The sequence below is a fragment of the Budorcas taxicolor genome, chromosome X (assembly GCF_023091745.1).
Source record: "Budorcas taxicolor isolate Tak-1 chromosome X, Takin1.1, whole genome shotgun sequence".
Classification (NCBI taxonomy): Eukaryota; Metazoa; Chordata; class Mammalia; order Artiodactyla; family Bovidae; genus Budorcas; species Budorcas taxicolor.
Window position 1 is genome coordinate 102,134,595 of NC_068935.1, and position 19,110 is coordinate 102,153,704.

General features: G+C 40.9%; 1 protein-coding gene across 1 annotated transcript in view; it reads left to right on the forward strand.

The window, feature by feature from the left end:
* The first annotated feature begins 705 nt into the window (after positions 1–705).
* CASK (calcium/calmodulin dependent serine protein kinase) overlaps positions 706–19,110 on the forward strand; it is a 377,556-nt gene continuing 359,151 nt past the window's right edge. The window contains exon 1 of the mRNA XM_052662816.1: positions 706–764. Within this exon, the coding sequence (XP_052518776.1) occupies positions 706–764 (59 nt within the window). The remainder of the gene's footprint in view (positions 765–19,110) is intronic.

Here is a 19,110-nt window from a genome sequence, read left to right on the forward strand (position 1 = left end):
AGCGGGAGGAGCGCGTGTGTGCTGTAGGCCGGTGCGCGGGGCTCGTGAGCTGGTCGGCGGCCGAGGCGGAGGAGGAGCTGAAGGCGGCGGCCGTGGCTCCCGCCCGCACGGAGAGCCAGTCCCACGAAGACCCCCTCCCACTCCCAGGCGGGCGGGCGGCAGCGGCGGCGGGAGGAGGAGAAGGAGGAGGGAGCGTCTCTGCCGCCGCCTCCTGGTCCCCAACGCCGATCTGCCGCCGCCACCTCCCTCCGCGGCGATCCTCCCTCCACGGTCCTGCCGCGGCCCCCCCTGTAGTCCGAGCTGCCCCGCGCCGAGCCGGAGCCAGCCTCGACAGAGGGAACGGTCGCGGCCTCGCGGCCCGCGCGGGCTGACGAGAGGAGAGCGAGGCACCGCGCGATCCCCGAGGATCCGCACGCCGGGCAGCGCGGCCCGAGCAGCGCGAGGAGCAGCGGGCGGGCGGGCGGCGCCGGGCCCGGGCCGCCCTCGCTCCTGCGCCCCGGCCCCGCCGCCCGCGCCGGGGCGGTCGCCAGCTGAGGAAGGCGCCGCAGTCTCCGGGCCTCGCCGCCCCGCTCGAGTGTCCTCGGCACCGAGGGCTCGCGGGTCCTGAGGGGAGGAGGCGAGCCAGGGGCCGGGCACTGAGCTCTTTGGCGCCCCCACCCCCGTTTTCGGAGCCCTCCACGCTGCGGCCACTGTCCCCTCCGGACCATGGCCGACGACGACGTGCTGTTCGAGGATGTGTACGAGCTGTGCGAGGTGATCGGCAAGTGAGTCTCCACGCGGGGGAGCGGGAGTGTGGGAAAATGCATTTAGTGATGCCCGGGTCCTTCCGCACCCGCACCCGCCCGGGTCTGCCCTCTGCCCTTCCTCCCCTCCGCCTCCCCTGTCCTCCTCACCCGGGAGTATTTATAGACGTGTACCTGGACCTCCAGCCGGGCGGGAGTCTGGGGGCTTCTCGGCGATCCGTGGGGGCCGATGAGCCGAGGTCGGCCCCCTTATGAGGCGTGGGGCCGGCTGAAATCTGCTGTCTGCATTTTATCTGACGGTTGCACAGGGACGTGGCAGAACCTATTTTATAGTTGCTTCCTGGGAACAGTTGGGCTTATTGTTACCTTGCGTGTACCACAGACCATTAAAGAAAAGAGCAGCTTGCATTTCATTGCTTCCGTGGAGAGACAGAGAAAGAACGTCCAGGGTCTTAAATTGTGGGGTGTGTGTCTATTGTGCATGGTATTAGATACATGCCTTTGTGTTCACCCCATGCCCAGATTGAAGGGGGTCATTTAAGACGGGGTGCGTTCGGTTTCAGCAAATTCTTCACCTGGTGTAGACCAATGTGGAAAGAGTTGGGGGGTTCCGAATTTTTAATGCCTCGTTATGCAATGACTGTTAAATCAGTGTTCGAGGCTTCCCTCGACTGTTGGGATGGTGGTTAGCGTGGTAGCGCCGTCTGCTTTGAGTCACCGGGCTGGTCCAGAATATAGAACTGACAGTCCAAATGCTCATCCTTTCATCTGTGTTGTATAATTACACTAGGGAAAAGCAGGGAATCAGATTAATCACAGGGCTGATTGAGAATTAAATCTGCAGTTCTTCATCTAATTGTCCATTCCTTAAATCTGTTTTGAATAGTTTCCTTTTCATTCTTGTCAAACAGTATTCCAAGTGCACAATCCTGCTAATTTGCTTGTGAGGGAAATGCTGGCGATCTGAAGTTGATTTCCTAGTTCAGCGTGTATTCTGTGGCTTTAGAAGTTGAGGAGATAAAATTGAAGAGAAATTTTTTGCCTAGTTTTTAAGGATTGGTAGATAGCTACCGTTGAAATATTTTACCTCTTTTTGGAAGTGGTGCTTTATTGTCTATTTTAAGGTCCGCAGTTGGGAAATGAAACCAAGACCTTAGAGCAGTTGGCTCAATCTCTTTTTTAAGTTGTCTGCAGTACTGGATTTCGATTTGTTTAAGTGTGGATAACTCACTAATTTCCCTCCATGTTGAGGTATTACAGTGTTGCCTCACATGGTGAGATTGTGGGTAAAGCTTGCTACATACTTTCCTCAGATCCAACTGATACAAGGACATGTTACTCTTTGCCCCTATTGTTACATGACTGGCTTGTCTACTGGAAGAACAATATCCAAATGTGCTCTGTTAAGGTGGTTGTGGAAGTGCTCTAGAGCAGAGCAGTCTGTACAGTATATAATATGAGCCCCATATGTAATTTTATATGTAAAATTTGCATATGCAAATTTTCTAATAGCCACATTAAAAAGATTAAAAGCAAGTAGGTGCAATTAATTTTCACAAAATATTTTCTCTTACCCAATAGATCCAGACTATATCACGTCAACATGTAATCAGTATAGAAATCATGAGTGAGGTATTTTACGTCTTTTCTTTCATAATCTTCAAAATCCAGTGTGTATTTTACACTAACCATACATCTCCGTTCTGACACTAAGCTGAATTTTCATAGACATACTTGTTCTGTATTTAGGTTTCATAAAATTTGCATTTGCAAAAGTAGGTTCACATACCCAAGTTGTTGCAAACATACCTAAAAGTTTTCTAATAACTGAATTATCTCTTTCTAAATTTAATGTAAATTAATTAAAAAGAAATAAAATTCAAAATTCAGCTCCTCATTTGGATTAGCCACATTTCAAGTGCTTGTAGCCATATGTGAATAGCACAGTTTTAGAGAGACAAATATGTCAAAAAAAAAATCTTGGTTTCTTCATTCTTGGCATCCAAGGTAAATAAGGTGTTTCCCAAAAGCCCCCAAATGATTGCGTGGGGGAGGGGGGTGTGGGTACCAAGGGGAATGATGTTTGTTGTGTCTCAGTTATATTTGATTCAAATGAGCCAGCAAAGTCATAATCAGAAAATGTGAGATTAAAATGTTAGTTCTATTATAATGATGGAATATAGGCATCATTGAATCAATGTTAGTGGCTAGTTCTGATTCCTTGAGATCTGAAAGAGTGATGATGTGATCTCTTTGGATATTGAAAAGAAAAGTGGTCAGCATCACATTAGCACAATCAGTATTCTGCTGACTTATAATTGATAGAATATTTTCAGGAAATGCCTCTGGGAGAACAAGATTCATCTCCTCTGATACTTCAGAGCTGCACAAGGAGGGGGGAAACAAGCTAATTTTGAGGTGATAGGTCCTCTGTGGCTACCTTAACTACTGTGAATGTGAAACCTTGTTCATATCCTACAAAACCTGACTTGGTCAGTGCCGATTATAATATGTCGTTCCATGAAATAATGCATTCAAGGTAGGCTTTGTGGCAGAGAACATAATGATAGTGTTCCTCACCCTGTGTAAAGGTTGGAGGGTTTTCTCCGGTAAATTGTCTCAGCATATATTGATCTGAAAATTGAAATTCACTTGAGATTTTCTTGCAGGGTCTCTGACAGCAGGCATTTAAACTCAGAATTTGTTCAACTCTGGATTTAAAACAGAAAGCCCTTGAAGACATTCACTTTGCACAGAAAACCTTCTTGATTGCTATCCAAGTTCTCTGGAATTGTGATTCTTCTTTTCTAACTAAATTAGCATCACAAGTTGTGTTTGACCCCTAGGGTTTAACAGGTTTAAATTTTCACTGAAGTGCTTTAAAATGGATTTCACCTTTTTACCCATCTGTTGACTACCCACTCAACTCCCCTGCCTTGCTACTTAGCTGCTCACTCACCCACCCATTATTTTACGGGGAATCAGTTGTCTGATTCATTATGAATATTGGGAGATGCCTTTCCTTTTTTTTTTTTTAATAATTTAAACTCTTTCCCCCTGTGTTTCTTATTTTTGAAAGTCTTGCAAGTGGTCCTTGAACGCCTATTGTTTCCATGACATTTTCCCATGTAACATCTTTCAAGTGACTGAAACAAACGGCCAATGCTGTCATTGTCCCAAAACTTCTTGTCTTAGCAAATGTAGCAAATTACTGGAAGGGAAAGGTATTATGCAAATACAGGTAATCGGCTAATTTTTATGGTCGTGAGCATTTACTGTATCTCTTGCAAATTGATGGTTTTATAGGCAAGTGCACAATCAGTAATATTACATGAAGGAAATTTTAAAATGATTCATCCAAATTAAAATGTAGAAATGCCTACCTTCATGGTACAGCAGTTTTCTGTGAAAGAGAGTAGCAAATTGTACACTGTTTTCGCCTTGTGTAGGCTGAATATTTTTGCCTGGGTATTTAGTAACCTGTAACTTCTGACTTTCCTGCTTTGGTAGGACATAAACTAAAATTGGAATGATGCAGTCTGACCCTTGCTCAAGGATGACATACAAGTTTGTGAGGCATGCTGTATTTGCTTACATCTCAAGAGCACTTATCATATTTAGTTACAGTTTTTTATTTATGGGTCACTCTCCCTAGCTAACAGGGAGCTTCTTGAGGGCAGGAAATATATCTTACATATCTTTCTTTATTATTAACACAAAACCTGCAATGTAACAGTTGTTCATTAGCTATGGAATGAATTGAGTAGTTTTATGATAAAATCTCATTGAAAGGCAAAAAGCATGTTTATCAACCTTAGAGCAATTATTGTCCCAAAAGGCTGTATTAAAGTAGTAGTTGACCACCGGGCTGCATATTAGAATCACCAGGGGAGCTTTTAAAAAAGATCAATGAGAGGGCCTTGTGTCAGTGCAATGAAATCAGAATCTCTGGGAGAGGGTTCTGGTCATTGGTATTTTTTTAAAGGTCTCTAAATGATTCTAATGTGCAGGTATGATTGAGAGTCACTGGTTTAAAACTCAAGTTATGTATGTAATATTTTGGGACTGGCTTTTCAAAGGCTCACAGTTTTTAAAAAGTGGAATAAATATTTGGGGGGAAGTATCAAAGCCAAAAGACCAAGACATGGATTTTATTTTCTCTACACTGTGTGTTTGAGCCTTATTGTATTAACAGTTTTGTTTCAGCCTATGTTTGCTGTTGATTTTTTTGGGTCTTTTAAGATTTACATTGATTTATGACACTCATCTAATGCTAACATGGTGATTGTCTGATGCTTGGAACAACATAGAACAAGGATTGCTTCAATTAACAGTTGATGATGGCTGTCTACTATGAAGACAATTTAATGCAAGGCATCTATCAGTTTAGTATGGATTGTGTTTGCACATACACTCTATTAAAAGGATATGGTTAAGTTGTTTATATACTTTAAATTTCCTACTTGCAGTTCCAATAGTGCTGTTTGTCAGAGAATTGAGTTAAATGCAGTGTTTATGTAAAAACCAGATTAATAATATGCAGAATATATAATTTAGCATAGAGAAAAATTCAGCTTTACTAATTTGTCCTAATTACTATGGCTTTCACATATATTGATTCGCCCAGTGATTTGGGTTTCTAGTACCATGGGGTAGAGCTGTGGGGAGGAACGGTGTTACATCATGTTGGAACATCTTTCCCAAGAATTTTAGCAAGATGTGATAGGTGAACCAGTTGTTCATGTTAGGAAATGAAGTCAAGTGAGAGCCTAAAGGAACCAAGAATTTTCCAGAAATGAGATGTTTCATGAAAGAAGTACTTGATCCGAGGGACAATCATTTAACAAGGGAAAAAGAAACACAATCACCAGCTAGAGTGCTGGTGCCCCAGAAAGATCAAGCTGTGGGGGATCAACTGAAGTCCTGCAGAGGAAAAGCATGTTACATGCAGATTCCTCCAGACGGCAGGTGTTATCAGGAGGGGGTAAGCAGTGGTGATCCCTGATGATGGAGTTTGATTCTAGGACCCCTTTGGAGTGAACTGAGCTTCTCAGTTGCTCATGTGCACAACCTTCTCCAAGTATCTTCATGTCTGCTTTCTACAGACTGCTTTAGGACTTTAAGTGTGGTTTGCACGTGGTCTTCATAATATTTCCTGTGATTTTTCCCTTACCTTCCAAGACGGTGATGTGTTCTGTGGCCTTGACACGTGCAGTTTCCCCCAACCCTCCATTTCTACCTCGTATCTGCAATGGTTTCACCTGCCGAACTATAGCCCCTTAATGTCCCTTATATTGTGTTTCTAGATAGCTCCTTTAAATTGAAAATTCTTTCACCATCCTCAGTGACAGCTCTACTCAGTAAATTAAGGAAGCAAATGTACCTCACTTTTGGAGATGGTGCTTGAATTATTGCATTTTGTAAATGTTTTCACATTTTAAATCTGGCAGAAATGGTTTAAAGGAACTTTGACATATGTTCACAAGTTAAAAAAAAATCTTTTGTAACTTAACATGTCTTTTTCATGAAGGGACATTTATGCCTTCAAATATTAGGCATTTTACATATGCTAGCTCCTTTCATTGTACCCATTTTACAGAAAATGCTGAGATTCAGAGGGGTCAGTAACTTGCTCAAGATCACATGGGAATCCTACCAGTTCTAAAGCCCATTTATTTCATGCTGCAGTCTGCTGTTGATTCCAGCTGTGAAAATACTGCAGTGGGTGTCTTTAAAGTAAGGCATATGTCTTCATTTCCAGAATTTACTGCAAATTTTAATTGTTCGACTTTTTGGTTAAATTTCTTACCTCTTCAGTAGATGTTCCATGCATGCATGCTCAGTCGCTTAATCGTATCTAACTCTGCGACTCCATGGACTGTAGCCCACCTGGCTCCTCTGTCCATGGGATTCTCCAGGCAAGAATACTGGAGTGGGTTGCCAGTTCCTACTCCAGTGGGTCTTCCTGAACCCCAGGATCTCCTGCATCTCCTGAATTGGCAGGCAGATCCTTTACTATTGGGCCACGTGGGAAGCCCAGAGGTTCATTGTCTCATCTTACTTCATTTTTCTTTTTGTCTTTCTAATGAAATATCAGCGTTTGCCACCAGACTGATAGGTTTATGCATTCCTTAGCCATGGCAATGTAGAATCTTAACTATCCATCCAAAATATAATTTGTTTGGAACTTTCTCCACCCTTTTTACTCTCCAATTTTTCCCTTCCAATTCCCCTGCCCCAACAGACAGAATAGTTGATTGATTACTCCTAAGTTGCCAAACCAGAAGAAATGAGGTTTCAGAGATAGGTATTTGTTGAGAGTGGGGCGGGGTTCTTTCCACAGGGTAGTTATTCCTATATCCTGTGATAAAATATTGAAATTGTTTTCTCTGACTCTAAAATCTGTGTACTGAAACCACAGCTGCTGAGTGGTGAGTGTCTCCACTCTCTGTCAACACTGAGCACCTAAGGAATCAAGTGACTGAGTTAGTAATCAAGTGCAGGGCAGGTACCTAACCCCAGGCACAAGCTGATGGGGTGGGTGCACAGCTCTCACATTTTGGTTTTATTTTTTAGTTGATTTTCTACACTGGGAAGATTTTACTTCTGAAACTAGTTTGACTTAAAGTGAGAGTTCATATGTTTCCAGTTTTAAAACTTAATAATATTCTGTTACCTTTCTTTTTATTAGTGTTTATAAAATTATAAAATTTTAAAATATAGATGACACAAAAGTAAATAGTGAATGTCTCTCCTTTCTCCCACCATCCATAGCTCTATTCTCCAAAGGTAACCATTGTCCAGGGGTCAAACCTGCACTCCCTGCATTGGGAGCAAGCAGTCTTAACCACGGGACCTCCAAGAAAGTCCCCAGTTTTTGTACATCTTCTGGAAGATTTTTGTTTAAAAACAGAATGGGCTCATATTTGTACATTCTACTGAAATATTCACTTTACATTGTAAATAGTATATCTGATGGCCTTTCCATATCCATCTATATATCTAACTGTCTTCCCTTAAACTGCAACCCAGTATTCCTTGATATGGATTGGCACTTTGAATTGAGTGCAGGCTATTTCTAAGTGATCATAGCTGGAAATACGTGGGTGGAGTTTGAATGAGAGGTCTAGAATGATAGTGAAGATTTGGAAATTAACTTTGTGGAAGTTAAACTATGAATGAATGAGTTCTTGGGGGTTCATGGAACTAGCAGTGGGGTTTTGTGGTTTGGAGTATAACTCACGAAATTAGAAGAAATGGGATAGCTGGATCACAGAAGTCTCAAGGTGGGGCAGATCAATAATGTAAAATCCCAATGCACTGACTGAGGACCAAGAATAGGCTTGTCTATAACAGAGGCTATTTAAAGCATTTATCAAAATAAATATTAATATGATGCTTAATATTCCATTCCTCATGTGACTGAAAAGCAAGATTCTGACTTCATTTCTGTGGATGTTGGTACCATTATACTGTCTTTCTGTAAATCTATCTCAACAACATAGTTGCTGCTGCTGCTGCTAAGTTGCTTCAGTCGTGTTCGACTTTGTGCAACCCCATAGACAGCAGCCCACCAGGCTCCCCCATCCCTGGGATTCTCCAGGCAAGAACACTGGAGTGGGTTGCCATTTCCTTCTCCAATGCAGGAAAGTGAAAAGTGAAAGTGAAGTCGCCCAGTCGTGTCCGACTCTTAGCGACCCCAAAGACTGCAGCCTACCAGGCTCCTCCGTCCATGGGATTTTCCAGGCAAGAGTACTGGAGTGGGTTGCCACTGCCTTCTCCACAACATAGTTAGGGTTAAAAAGAAGTACATTTTTTTTTCTTTTTCACTTTACTTGTGTTTTGCAGATTCTGATGGCTGGCTTTTAGGTAAAACCATTTTTTTCCCTAAGGTTAGGTCTTTTTGATTCCCAAGCTTGGTGCCTAACTTGAATTAAATGGGCCCCTTTTAATGAAATGACAAAGTAAATTTTAGACACTTTAAATTTAAGTTCAAACCACTGTTCTCGTATTAAATTCTTCACCTATAGGGAACTGAATTCTTCCATGCCTCAAGGTTTTTGGTCCCAGTTGGATAATTGTAATACTCTCCTCCCATTTTATACCCCTCTTACTCCCATCCCCCCAACTAAATTCATTCGTTGCCTTCTTTTAGTTGTCCACATCCATTCACATCAAGAAAGGATTACTTTATGATACTTAAGCCAGTTTCTTTGTATCTAAGTGCATATTGTTGCAATTCAACTTCTTGTATTCTGTTACACATTCTTTTTCTATTTTTTTTTAAATTTCTTTTGATATTTTTTTTTACTTTGTTACCATTGTTTTGAATATTTGAATCATTTACAGATAAGAATGCTGATTGTGTCCTCTCTCGGTGTAGTTTAATAACACAAAATATTATACATTGACTGTATCACAGGCTTCTAATTCTAACCCTGAGTTCAGAGTATTTTGGTATATTCAAATCTAGGATGGATTTAACCCTATGAAGACTTTAATGTTTTATGAAACAATGTTATTAATTCAGTTACAGAGGTCTCTGGCCCTGGCTATCATGTGCAGATTACCATTGTAATATTGCTGTCTTATAGAACCAATAAGAAACATCATATCCTTCCTGCTTGCCCTTATCTATTTTTCCCCAAACATATGGATCAACAGTGCTTTGAAGACTGTAAGGCAGCCCCCTAAGATCTGATCTGGTAACCTTTGGGTACATTATCACCATTTTCTCCTTATTTATAGAAGGAATGATAGCTGCTTCATGAGCCATTTGCATGGATTAGTGATTGTGAAGTGCAGCATAAGTATTTTTTATTTCTAGAATGTCTCTGAGATACTCAAATTACTTTTGGCAGCTATGTAGATAAGTTTCAACAATTTCCAAATGTGCACTTTCTCAGTGCTAAACACAGGCTCTATTACATAAATAATACGGTGAAATGAACATTCTTTTCTACCATGTGTGTAAAATTTAGTGGTGCTAACATTCATTCATTTTTTCATTTAGGGATTCATTTCTAGCTGTGTGACCCTGAGCAAGTTAGTTAAGCTCTCTGAGCCTCAGTTTCTTTATATGTTAAATGAGGGTGATAGCATAGACCTTGCAGGGGTGTTGTGCTGATTGAATAAAGGAGTAGAGGAATACAGGTAGGGAAAATTAAAGAAATCTTAAAGTTCTTAAAATCAGGGGCTTCCCTGATAGCTCAGTTGGTAAAGAATCTGCCTGTAATGCAGGAGACCCTGGTTCAATTCCTGGGTTGGGAAGATCTGCTGGGGAAGGGAAAGGCTACCCACTACAGTATTCTTGGGTTTCCCTTGTGGCTCAGCTGGTAAAGAATCTGCCTGCAGTGTGGGAGCCCTGGGTTCGATCCCTGGGTTGGGAAGATCCCCTGGAGAAGGGAAAGGCTACCCACTCCAGTATTCTGGCCTGGAGAATTCCACGGACTGTATAGTCCATGGGGTTGCATAGAGTTGGGCATGACTGAGCTACTTTCACTTTAAAGTTCTTAAAAATGTTCACTTTGTTTTATTTTTTAAATTAATATTTCTTATGTTTTTGAGAGCAGTTTTAGGTTCACAGCTCCTATTTAGTGACACTGGTAACATAACAATTCAAACAATAAGTACAAAACTAAATTCTGCAGGGACGACTTTAGGAATTTGTTGTTCCCAGATCCTATGGTTTGAGTGCTCATTATGCACTGGACATGGTGTTAAATTCTTTAATTCTTTATATTTTTCTAATATAACCTTGGCCATAACCCTTCCTTTTGAGGCAGTCACCTCCCACTCCCCATTTTACAGATAAGGAAACTGAGAAATAAGGAGATTAGTAACTTACCCTGGACAAAGTGGCAATAATAAGTGCCAACATGGGGATTTGCACCTTAGTAAATGTGACCTGGGCTTTCCTGGCGGCTCAGTGGTAAAAAAAAATCTGCCTGCCAATGCAGGAGACTTGGGTTCAATCCCTGAATCAAGAAGATCCCCTGGAGAAGGAAATGGCCACCCACTCCAGTATTCTTGCCTGGAAAATTCCATGGACGGAGGAACATGGCAGGCTACAGTCCATGGGGTCTCAAAAGAGTCGGACACAACTTAGTGACTAAACAACAACATACGCGACCTGAGTGCCTGCTCTTTAGTAATGTTACACTGCTTCTCATTTAGTATAAACAGAGACCGGTTGTCTTTTAAGAAGTATTCCAAAGTATAAGCCTCTAATATTCTGATTTTAGGTGTTTTAGCAGATTACTAGAATGTCTTTTTTTGAGTAACAGCTGTATTGAGATATAATTCACATACCATCCAGTTCACCCGTTTAAGGTGTACAATTCAGTGGTTTTTAGTATAGCCACAGGGTTGTGCATGGTGACCGTAATACATTTCTGAACATTTTCATCACCCCCTAAAGGAACTCTGAATACTTTAACTCTTACTCCTCATCCCTCCCTACCCTAGGTAATGATTAGTCTGCTTTCTGTCTCTACGGATGTGCTTATGCTGGACATTTCACGCAAATGGAATCATACAATATATTGTAGCCTTTTGTGACTGGCTTCTTTTTCCTAAGCATAAGGTTTTCAAGGTTTATCCTTGTTGTAGATGTTATCAGTACTTCATTCCTTTTATAAGGCCCAATAGTATTCTATCGTGTGGCTTGACCACATTTGTTGATCTTTTTGTCAATTAATGACAAAATTAATTAATGAAAATTAATTCATTTGGGTGGTATTCGTCTTTTGGCTATTATAATTAATCCTGCTGTGGACATTCATGTGCAAGTTTTGTTTTTATTTCTCTTAGGTATATACTTAGAAGTGGAATTGCTGGGTCAAATGGTAACTCTTTGTTTTCCAAAGTGTACCATTTTACATTCCCACCAGTGGTCTATGAGGGTTAGAATGCTTTCTAATCAGGTGAGTACTATCAGAGTTTGCCTACAGAGTCTGTTTGACACTGTGACATAAAGCAAATTTTACAGGTTGTTGGTCAAGCTTTTATCTCGTGGACATGTTTATACTGATCTTCAACAATTTTAGATATTTGTAGACCAAGGGTTGGCAAACTATCTGTAAACTACCAGATAGTAAATATTTTAAGCTTGACGAGCCACACATCTGTCACAGCTACTCAGACTCTGACATTGTAATGTTAAGACAACCATGGGAAAACAAATTAGTGTGGCTGTGTTCCAGTAAAACTTTATTTACAAAAATAGGTGGTGGGCTAGATTTGGCCCTGGGCTTTAGTTTGCTGATCCTGTTATAGATTAAAAACGAAGCTGGAGCTGACTGTCCAGTTCCCAGTCTTGTTTACCTTCAAGGTTGGAGAATAGTAGTCTGAATAGCCCCATAGTAGTAGGTTGTTTCTACAAAATATAAAGATATTGGTCCACTGAAGTAGTTTCACTGTTAAATGGAGAAATACTATACATTTAGGTGGTTTTGTTTGTTTGCTTGTTTGTGTGCGTGTGTGTGTTTATTGCTTTTGGATTCTCTTTTTGACCCTAAGCTAAAGGGGAAGAAACTCATTAACATTCTTATTGTCTGACTGGAGACAGTAGAAATGTGGAGTGCCTGAAAACATTTGTTTCCTTCATTCTTATTGCCCATGGCATGGAAGAAAGCAGAGTTGAGAACATACTAGAAATTGTCAGAAATGGAATATTTGAAAAAACATAATAGCTTTAAAAAAATTAGGGGGAACAACACTCACTAAATCTCCATCCCTAATTGGAGAGTTATGATGTGCCATCTATGTATATTTTATGACTTCACCAAGAGCCCTTGCTAGAGTCATTGTTTGTTTGTTTTTAATATAAATTTATTTATTTTAATTGGAGGCTAATTACAACATTGTATTGGTTTTGCTATACATCAACATGAATCTGCCACGGGTGTATGTAGCATAAATAAAACTTCAAAATTCTCTTTTGTATCTGAAATCCATTTTACACAATATATTTTGAGGTAGTAGACATATACTATTTAGGGTACTTTGTGGCTTAAAATAAAACTGTCATTGTATCTTTGGTACATAGGAAAGATAGTATTCTTTGAGCTTATAGATTTACATCAATCGTTTGCAAGACTGTTTTAGATTATAATTTTTGTAGTGTTGAGAAAAGCTCCAAAGATTATGTTAAAAGAGGGAATTTTGTAGCAACCTCTGTCTTTGCATTTGGATATTTGACGGATGAATTAATTGTTCATTATGTGAAATTTCAAAACTGAGACAAGGAGAATCCCAGAGTATGTATTTAGGAAACAGCCATATATAGGATTTATGGATATTGTAGTGTTCTTTTATGTAACCTCCCCAGATTTTATTATGGCAGCAGTGTCCACATCTTAATCACAAAGAAAATGAGGTGGAAAGACTCTGAAGTTGTATTCTCTGATATGATTGGGCACCAAATCTAAATTACCTACAAATACAGAAGAGCATTTTATCTAGTAGGTCATGTTACACTGTCAAGTAAAAGAATGATCATGTTGAAATCTATTTAGACCACTTACTTTGATGAAAATACTTCTTAGGTTGGCTTCAGAGAATAGTAAAAGGCATCTCTTCCTATGATAATTTGTGGACAGTATTACTTGTATTGCATTATTCAGGCTAGAAGTTTTTGCTGAATTTCATCTGAGCCATTAGTTCAAAGCAGAATGGTGAGCTTTTATGTAGAACCTTCACTGGTCTTCTTAGGCTTAATATTGTCTTAACTGGATCTTTGTCCCAGCAGTAGTATCTGGCACTGGGTTTGAGATTATCTTTTTCATATTTTTTCTTTAATTTAGTCACTTGTAAAATAATTAGACACTTGTAAAACAAACAAGAGGGCATTTTCACTAAGGACTTTCTTTAATTATGTTTCATGTAAATTAAAAAAAATCATTACTGGAATATGCAGGTCACAGGTTAAAGTGACAATGTAATTAATCTCACATTATAATCAACATGTGTAATACTTTTAAAAGCACGCCAATAAGAATGGAAAACAACCCTCTACTGACCATCCATATTGTAGATTATATTCCTTTCCTTGGTTTTCTTTTTAAAAGCATTTCCCTCTTAAAATGGATGTAAAAATAATTTGTGTAAGTATCTGTTCAAATGACTACATGATCACTGTTGCAGAAAGAGCCTGGGAATGTGGAGGGGGAGATTGTAGGCTTGCTGCTCTATTTTTTGGATTATCTCCATTAATAGTATTTCTCCCATTGCTGAGTGTTTCTCTTGTACTGCTGGGAAGGGATCACCACACTTCTGTAATCTATGACCCACTTACACTAAAGGTCGAGCATGTTTTAAATTGTGATCTGATTAAAGTTGAGGCTTCTTGGTTAGACTTGCTGGGATGGCCTCAGAATTAGCCCCATAAATGTAAATATGGACTTGAAGATCTTATTAGAGTGACCCTTTTCCCCATGAAGATACATTCATAGACATAGTCTTGCAAAGCCATGTACAAGTTGGATTTGATAAGTGCAGTTCCGAACTTACTAGAAAAAGTAGTATTTTAGGGAAAGAATTTTAGTTGTGACAAATCAGCATTTGGTTTATTTTCCTCAGTTTCATTATCTTGTAAAAGGATGAAAGTGAAAGTGAAAGTCGCTCAGTCGTGTCCAACTCTTTGCGACCCCATGGACTATACAGTCCGTGGAATTCTCCAGGCCAGAATACTGGAGTGGGTAGCCTTTCCCTTCTCCAGGGGATTGTCCCAAACCAGGGATTGAACTCAGGTCTCCCGTATTGCAGGCAGATTCTTTACCAGCTGAGCCCCAAGGGAAGCAAAAGAAGGATAGTAAAGGTTATATTTGATCTACCTCATTTGATCCTTATGAACACAAAATGACATAATATTTCAAATATCTTAAACCATATTAAATACATTATTTTGCAATGAAGCACTTCTAATTAGAAATGGGCTTTGTTAAGTATATTTTGATTTTGCAAGATTCATTTACCATTGTCTGTAAAACTGATTTGATTTTCTTATTTGATTTCTAGAGCTTTATAGGACTTGGGACATGTTGGGTGAAAAATATTGAATAAAGACATATGAGGAAGACTTGTGTGTATTTCACTAATGGGGCAATGTTTACATTGAGGTCAGTGAAGGAAAAATCCTGTCTAGTGTGTTTCTCCTTGCTTTTCTTTAAATGAATATTATTTGAGCTTTGAAGTTTGGAACTCACTACAAGTGGCAGAATTTTGTAGTCAATCTGGTGTGCACTTTGGCAGCTACTTAAAATGTTGAACTTCCTATTTAGTAGTGAATTGATGCTTTTGAACTGTGGTGTTGGAGAAGACTCTTGAGAGTCCCTTGGACTGCAAGGAGATCGAACCAGTCCATTCTAAAGGAGATCAGCCCTGGGTGTTCCTTGGAAGGAATGATGCTAAAGCTGTAACTCCAGTATTTTGGCCACCTCATGCAGAGTTGACTCATTGGAAAAGACTCTGATGCTGGGAGGGATTGGGGGCAGGAGGAAAGGGGGACGAGAGAGGATGAGATGGCTGGATGGCATCACTGACTCGATGGACGTGAGTTTGAGTGAGCTCTGGGGGATGGTGATGGACAGGGAAGCCTGGCGTGCTGCAATTCATGGGGTCGCAAAGAGTCGGACACGACTGAGCGACTGAACTGAATAGAGCAGTGGTTCTTAAGGGTGGACTTCATCCTCACCAGCAGAGCAGTATCACCTGGGGATTTGTTAGAAATGCAGATTCTCAGGCCCCAGCCCTATAGATCAGAAGCTCTAGGGGGTGGGACCCGGCAATTTCCTTTTTAACAGTTCTCCAAGGGATGCTGAGGCCCATTAAAATTAGAGAAGCATTGATTTAGAACTGTAGATCAGAGCTCAATAAACTATGGCCCAAGGGCCAAGTCTGCCCACTGTCTGTTTTTGTAAATAAAGTTTTTCTGGGGTATAGCCACACTCATCCACTTAAATAATGTCTGTGACTGCTTTCACACTACAAGGGCTGAGTTGAGTAGTTGCAGCAGAGACCATATGGTCCACAAAGCCTAAAACATTTACTTTCTGACCCTTAACACAAAAAGTTTGCTGATCCCAGCCCAGGTTGAAGCCTTAGTATTGATTTCTTTCCCATAATAACTGGACTACAAATATATGAAATCAATAGGTAAACACCAATTTTTTTCCCTTTACTCCTGCCCATTGCTCTCTCTGATGTCAAATTATTGCTCAGTGACTAGAGACTTGTGAATAAAAGTAATATACTACTGTGCCCTTTCCTTCTATGTTTGATAATAGTGGTAGCCTGTTTAACAATTCTGTGACATTTCCTCACTGATTTTTGCACTGGGATGTCCTTGGTTTTGCTGTACTCCAGTGTAACCTAACTTAGTGATCTATTATATATTATAGTCTTCATTTCTCCCAATTTTTGCTGCCTTTTTTACTACCCCAAGAAAAAAACTCACTTTGTGACTGCAAAGTTTCGGAATTCACTGGAGCTGTTTGGTGTACTCTAAGCCATTGAAACAGCATCATCCCATTTGGAAAATTTTTATCCTTGGCCTGGAGTGCTTTAGTCACTTGTACTTCACAAAGATGTTTATGAACACATAGATAATGAATACTGTGGGTAATCTTAGGATGTTTACTGGATGAGTTTTCGTTAGCCTTCCCATAACCAAGGATGGCTATTTCTATCCTTAGCTGGATTTATTGCACCCTCCCTCAATATTCTTTTGTACTTGCTCTCAGGCTTTAAGGTAACTGGTGGTCAGTATCATATAAAATCCACGATCTGAATTTCAGTGTTGTTTTTATCAATGCACTTGGAATCCTTCTCTCTACCCACACCACCGAAGGAAGTGGGGGTGGGGGGAGGCCTTCTCCTAGTCTCCATTAGTTCTCTTAGTAAGATCAGGCAAAAGTGTCGTTTTTGCAGCTCTGACTCCCTGGTTGTACATGACTGATGTTTCAAATTAGGAAACACGACTTGACCAAATGATACTGAGCTGTATTGTTGGTGAGTTTGTTGGGCCCATGATTTCTTTCAGTCAACTCAGGTTGACTACTTTGGTAGGAGAGGCTGGGTAAGACACAGGAAATCGTGAGCTTAAGACTGAAAATGGTTGAGTTAGACCTTTCATTTTAGGATGTGCCAGTCAAGTTAATTCATACCATTTGCCCTGCTTACTCATCCTGGAGGCAAGGTACAGGGAGAGAAGGTCAGACAGAGGCCAGCCCTCAAAGTGTGGCTGCTGCTGCTGCTGCTAAGTCACTTCAGTCGTGTCCGACTCTGTGACTCCATAGACGGCAGCCCACCAGGCTGCCCCATCCCTGGGATTCTCTAGGCAAGAACACTGGAGTAGGTTGCCATTTCCTTCTCCAATGCATGAAAGTGAAAAGTGAAAGGGAAGTCGCTCAGTCGTGTCTGACTCTTAGCGACCCCATGGACTGCAGCCCACCAGGCTCCTCTGTCCATGGGATTTTCCAGGCAAGAGTACTGGAGTGGGGTGCCATTGCCTTCTCCACAAAGTGTGGCTACTTAGTTCTATTGTCAGAAGCAACCCATGTACCGGAGAACTTGAGCTTTACTGTTTTGTACAATATAGTGTGGAAATGCAGTTTTAAGAACTAAACTGTTATTTATAGCTGTGAATAAAATGTGAACCCTTTAAGAGGGAGCAGTGTTCTGCAGCCTTATTGCCCCAGTCAGCACAGTAGCCACCCACACGAATCATCTGAACAGCCTCATCGTTTCTGTTTTATCTACCTGAAAATAGGGGTCAGGGGTGGGTAGTGGTGAAAGATTGGGGAATCATGGCACACTTCAGGCAAGAGAAGTTCTCTGGTGACTGGCTCTGTTGTTCTCCTTTGTCATGCACAGGAGTCTGGGACGGCCCTGTGGAGCTGGAGGTAAGCTTTAATAGTTTCTTTTTGTTCCTCGGCAGCTGGCAGTGCCTGGGAGCTGGGTGCTACTTCCCTAGAAGCAGCTACGATAGAAGAGTTCTGCCAAATGCGTGGATTTTAAGCCATTTGAAAAGCTATAATGTTCAGACTAAGAATTTCTTAGTAGGCAGAGAGTGTCATTTAAGGGTACTTCTGCTGGAAAGATAAGGTTCATTATGAAATAGACACTGCAACAAGGCATCCATGTGACAGAAACTTATTGGAGCTTGTGTACTTTTCAAACCATATATTTCTTTAATATATCTTTTCAGCTTCATTAGGTCAGGATTCATGGCTGTTATAGCTGCTGCTGTCTCTCTACAGCTAGGACAGCATCTGGCACACAGTCAATTTTCATCATATAGTTGTTGAGCCAATTCAGAGGAGGGAGGGTATAGATGAACACAACGAAAAATGATCAAATCTGACCCATAATGCACAAAGTCAGGAGTTCAGATTTGCATTTAGTGCTGATATTTTGCTGCTTCAAAAACCATCTAATTCTCATCATGTCCCTATGAGATAGGTTAGCAGATACAGAATTGTACAGTATATGCTGAACATAATGATGGAATCCTGAATAACACTTAGCATCCCTATTGAGAACTGTCAGATCATTGTTACAATTAAACTAGATGAAGAAAATACATTTCTAAGGTTGAAATGGAATGGAGAATGTTATGGTGAGTACAATTACTAAGACCTGCTTGCCAGATCTGTCTAAAAAGGCGTCCTTATTTGTAAAATGGAGACAATAGGATCTACCTCATAGGATTGTTTTAATGACTAAATGAGACCATGGCTATAAAGCACAGTTCCTGGCACCTTGTAAACACTCAATAAACATGAGTTGCTTTCATCATCAACAGAAAGTTTTGAGAGCCAAGCTCTGTGCCAAGTACATCCTCCTTCCAGGTGTTGCACCAATTTCCTTTGCCTCTCTCCTTGCTGCCTCACTCCTTATTCCATCTGGAGCATCCAGAGTGAGGTATGAAGCTGGGTTGGACCTCCAGTCACTTAGACCATCCCCGCCTGACCTTGAACAAAGGTAAGAGGCCAGAGGTAATCCTGGCCATCTTCCTAAAACTCTAGCCACTGACCAGACATGGCTATTCAATGTTAAATGAAATTTAAAATTCATTAAATAGATATTTCTCCAAAGATTTACAAATGGCCCATAAACATGAAAAGGTGCTTAGCATCGTTAGTCTTTCAGTTCAGTTCAGTTCAGTCGCTCAGTCGTGTCCGACTCTTTGCGACCCCATGAATTGTAGCACGCCAGGCCTCCCTGTCCATCACCATCTCCCGGAGTTCACTCAGATTCACGTCCATCGAGTCGGTGATGCCATCCAGCCATCTCATCCTCTGTCGTCCCCTTCTCCTCCTGCCCCCAATCCCTCCCAGCATCAGAATCTTTTCCAATGAGTCAA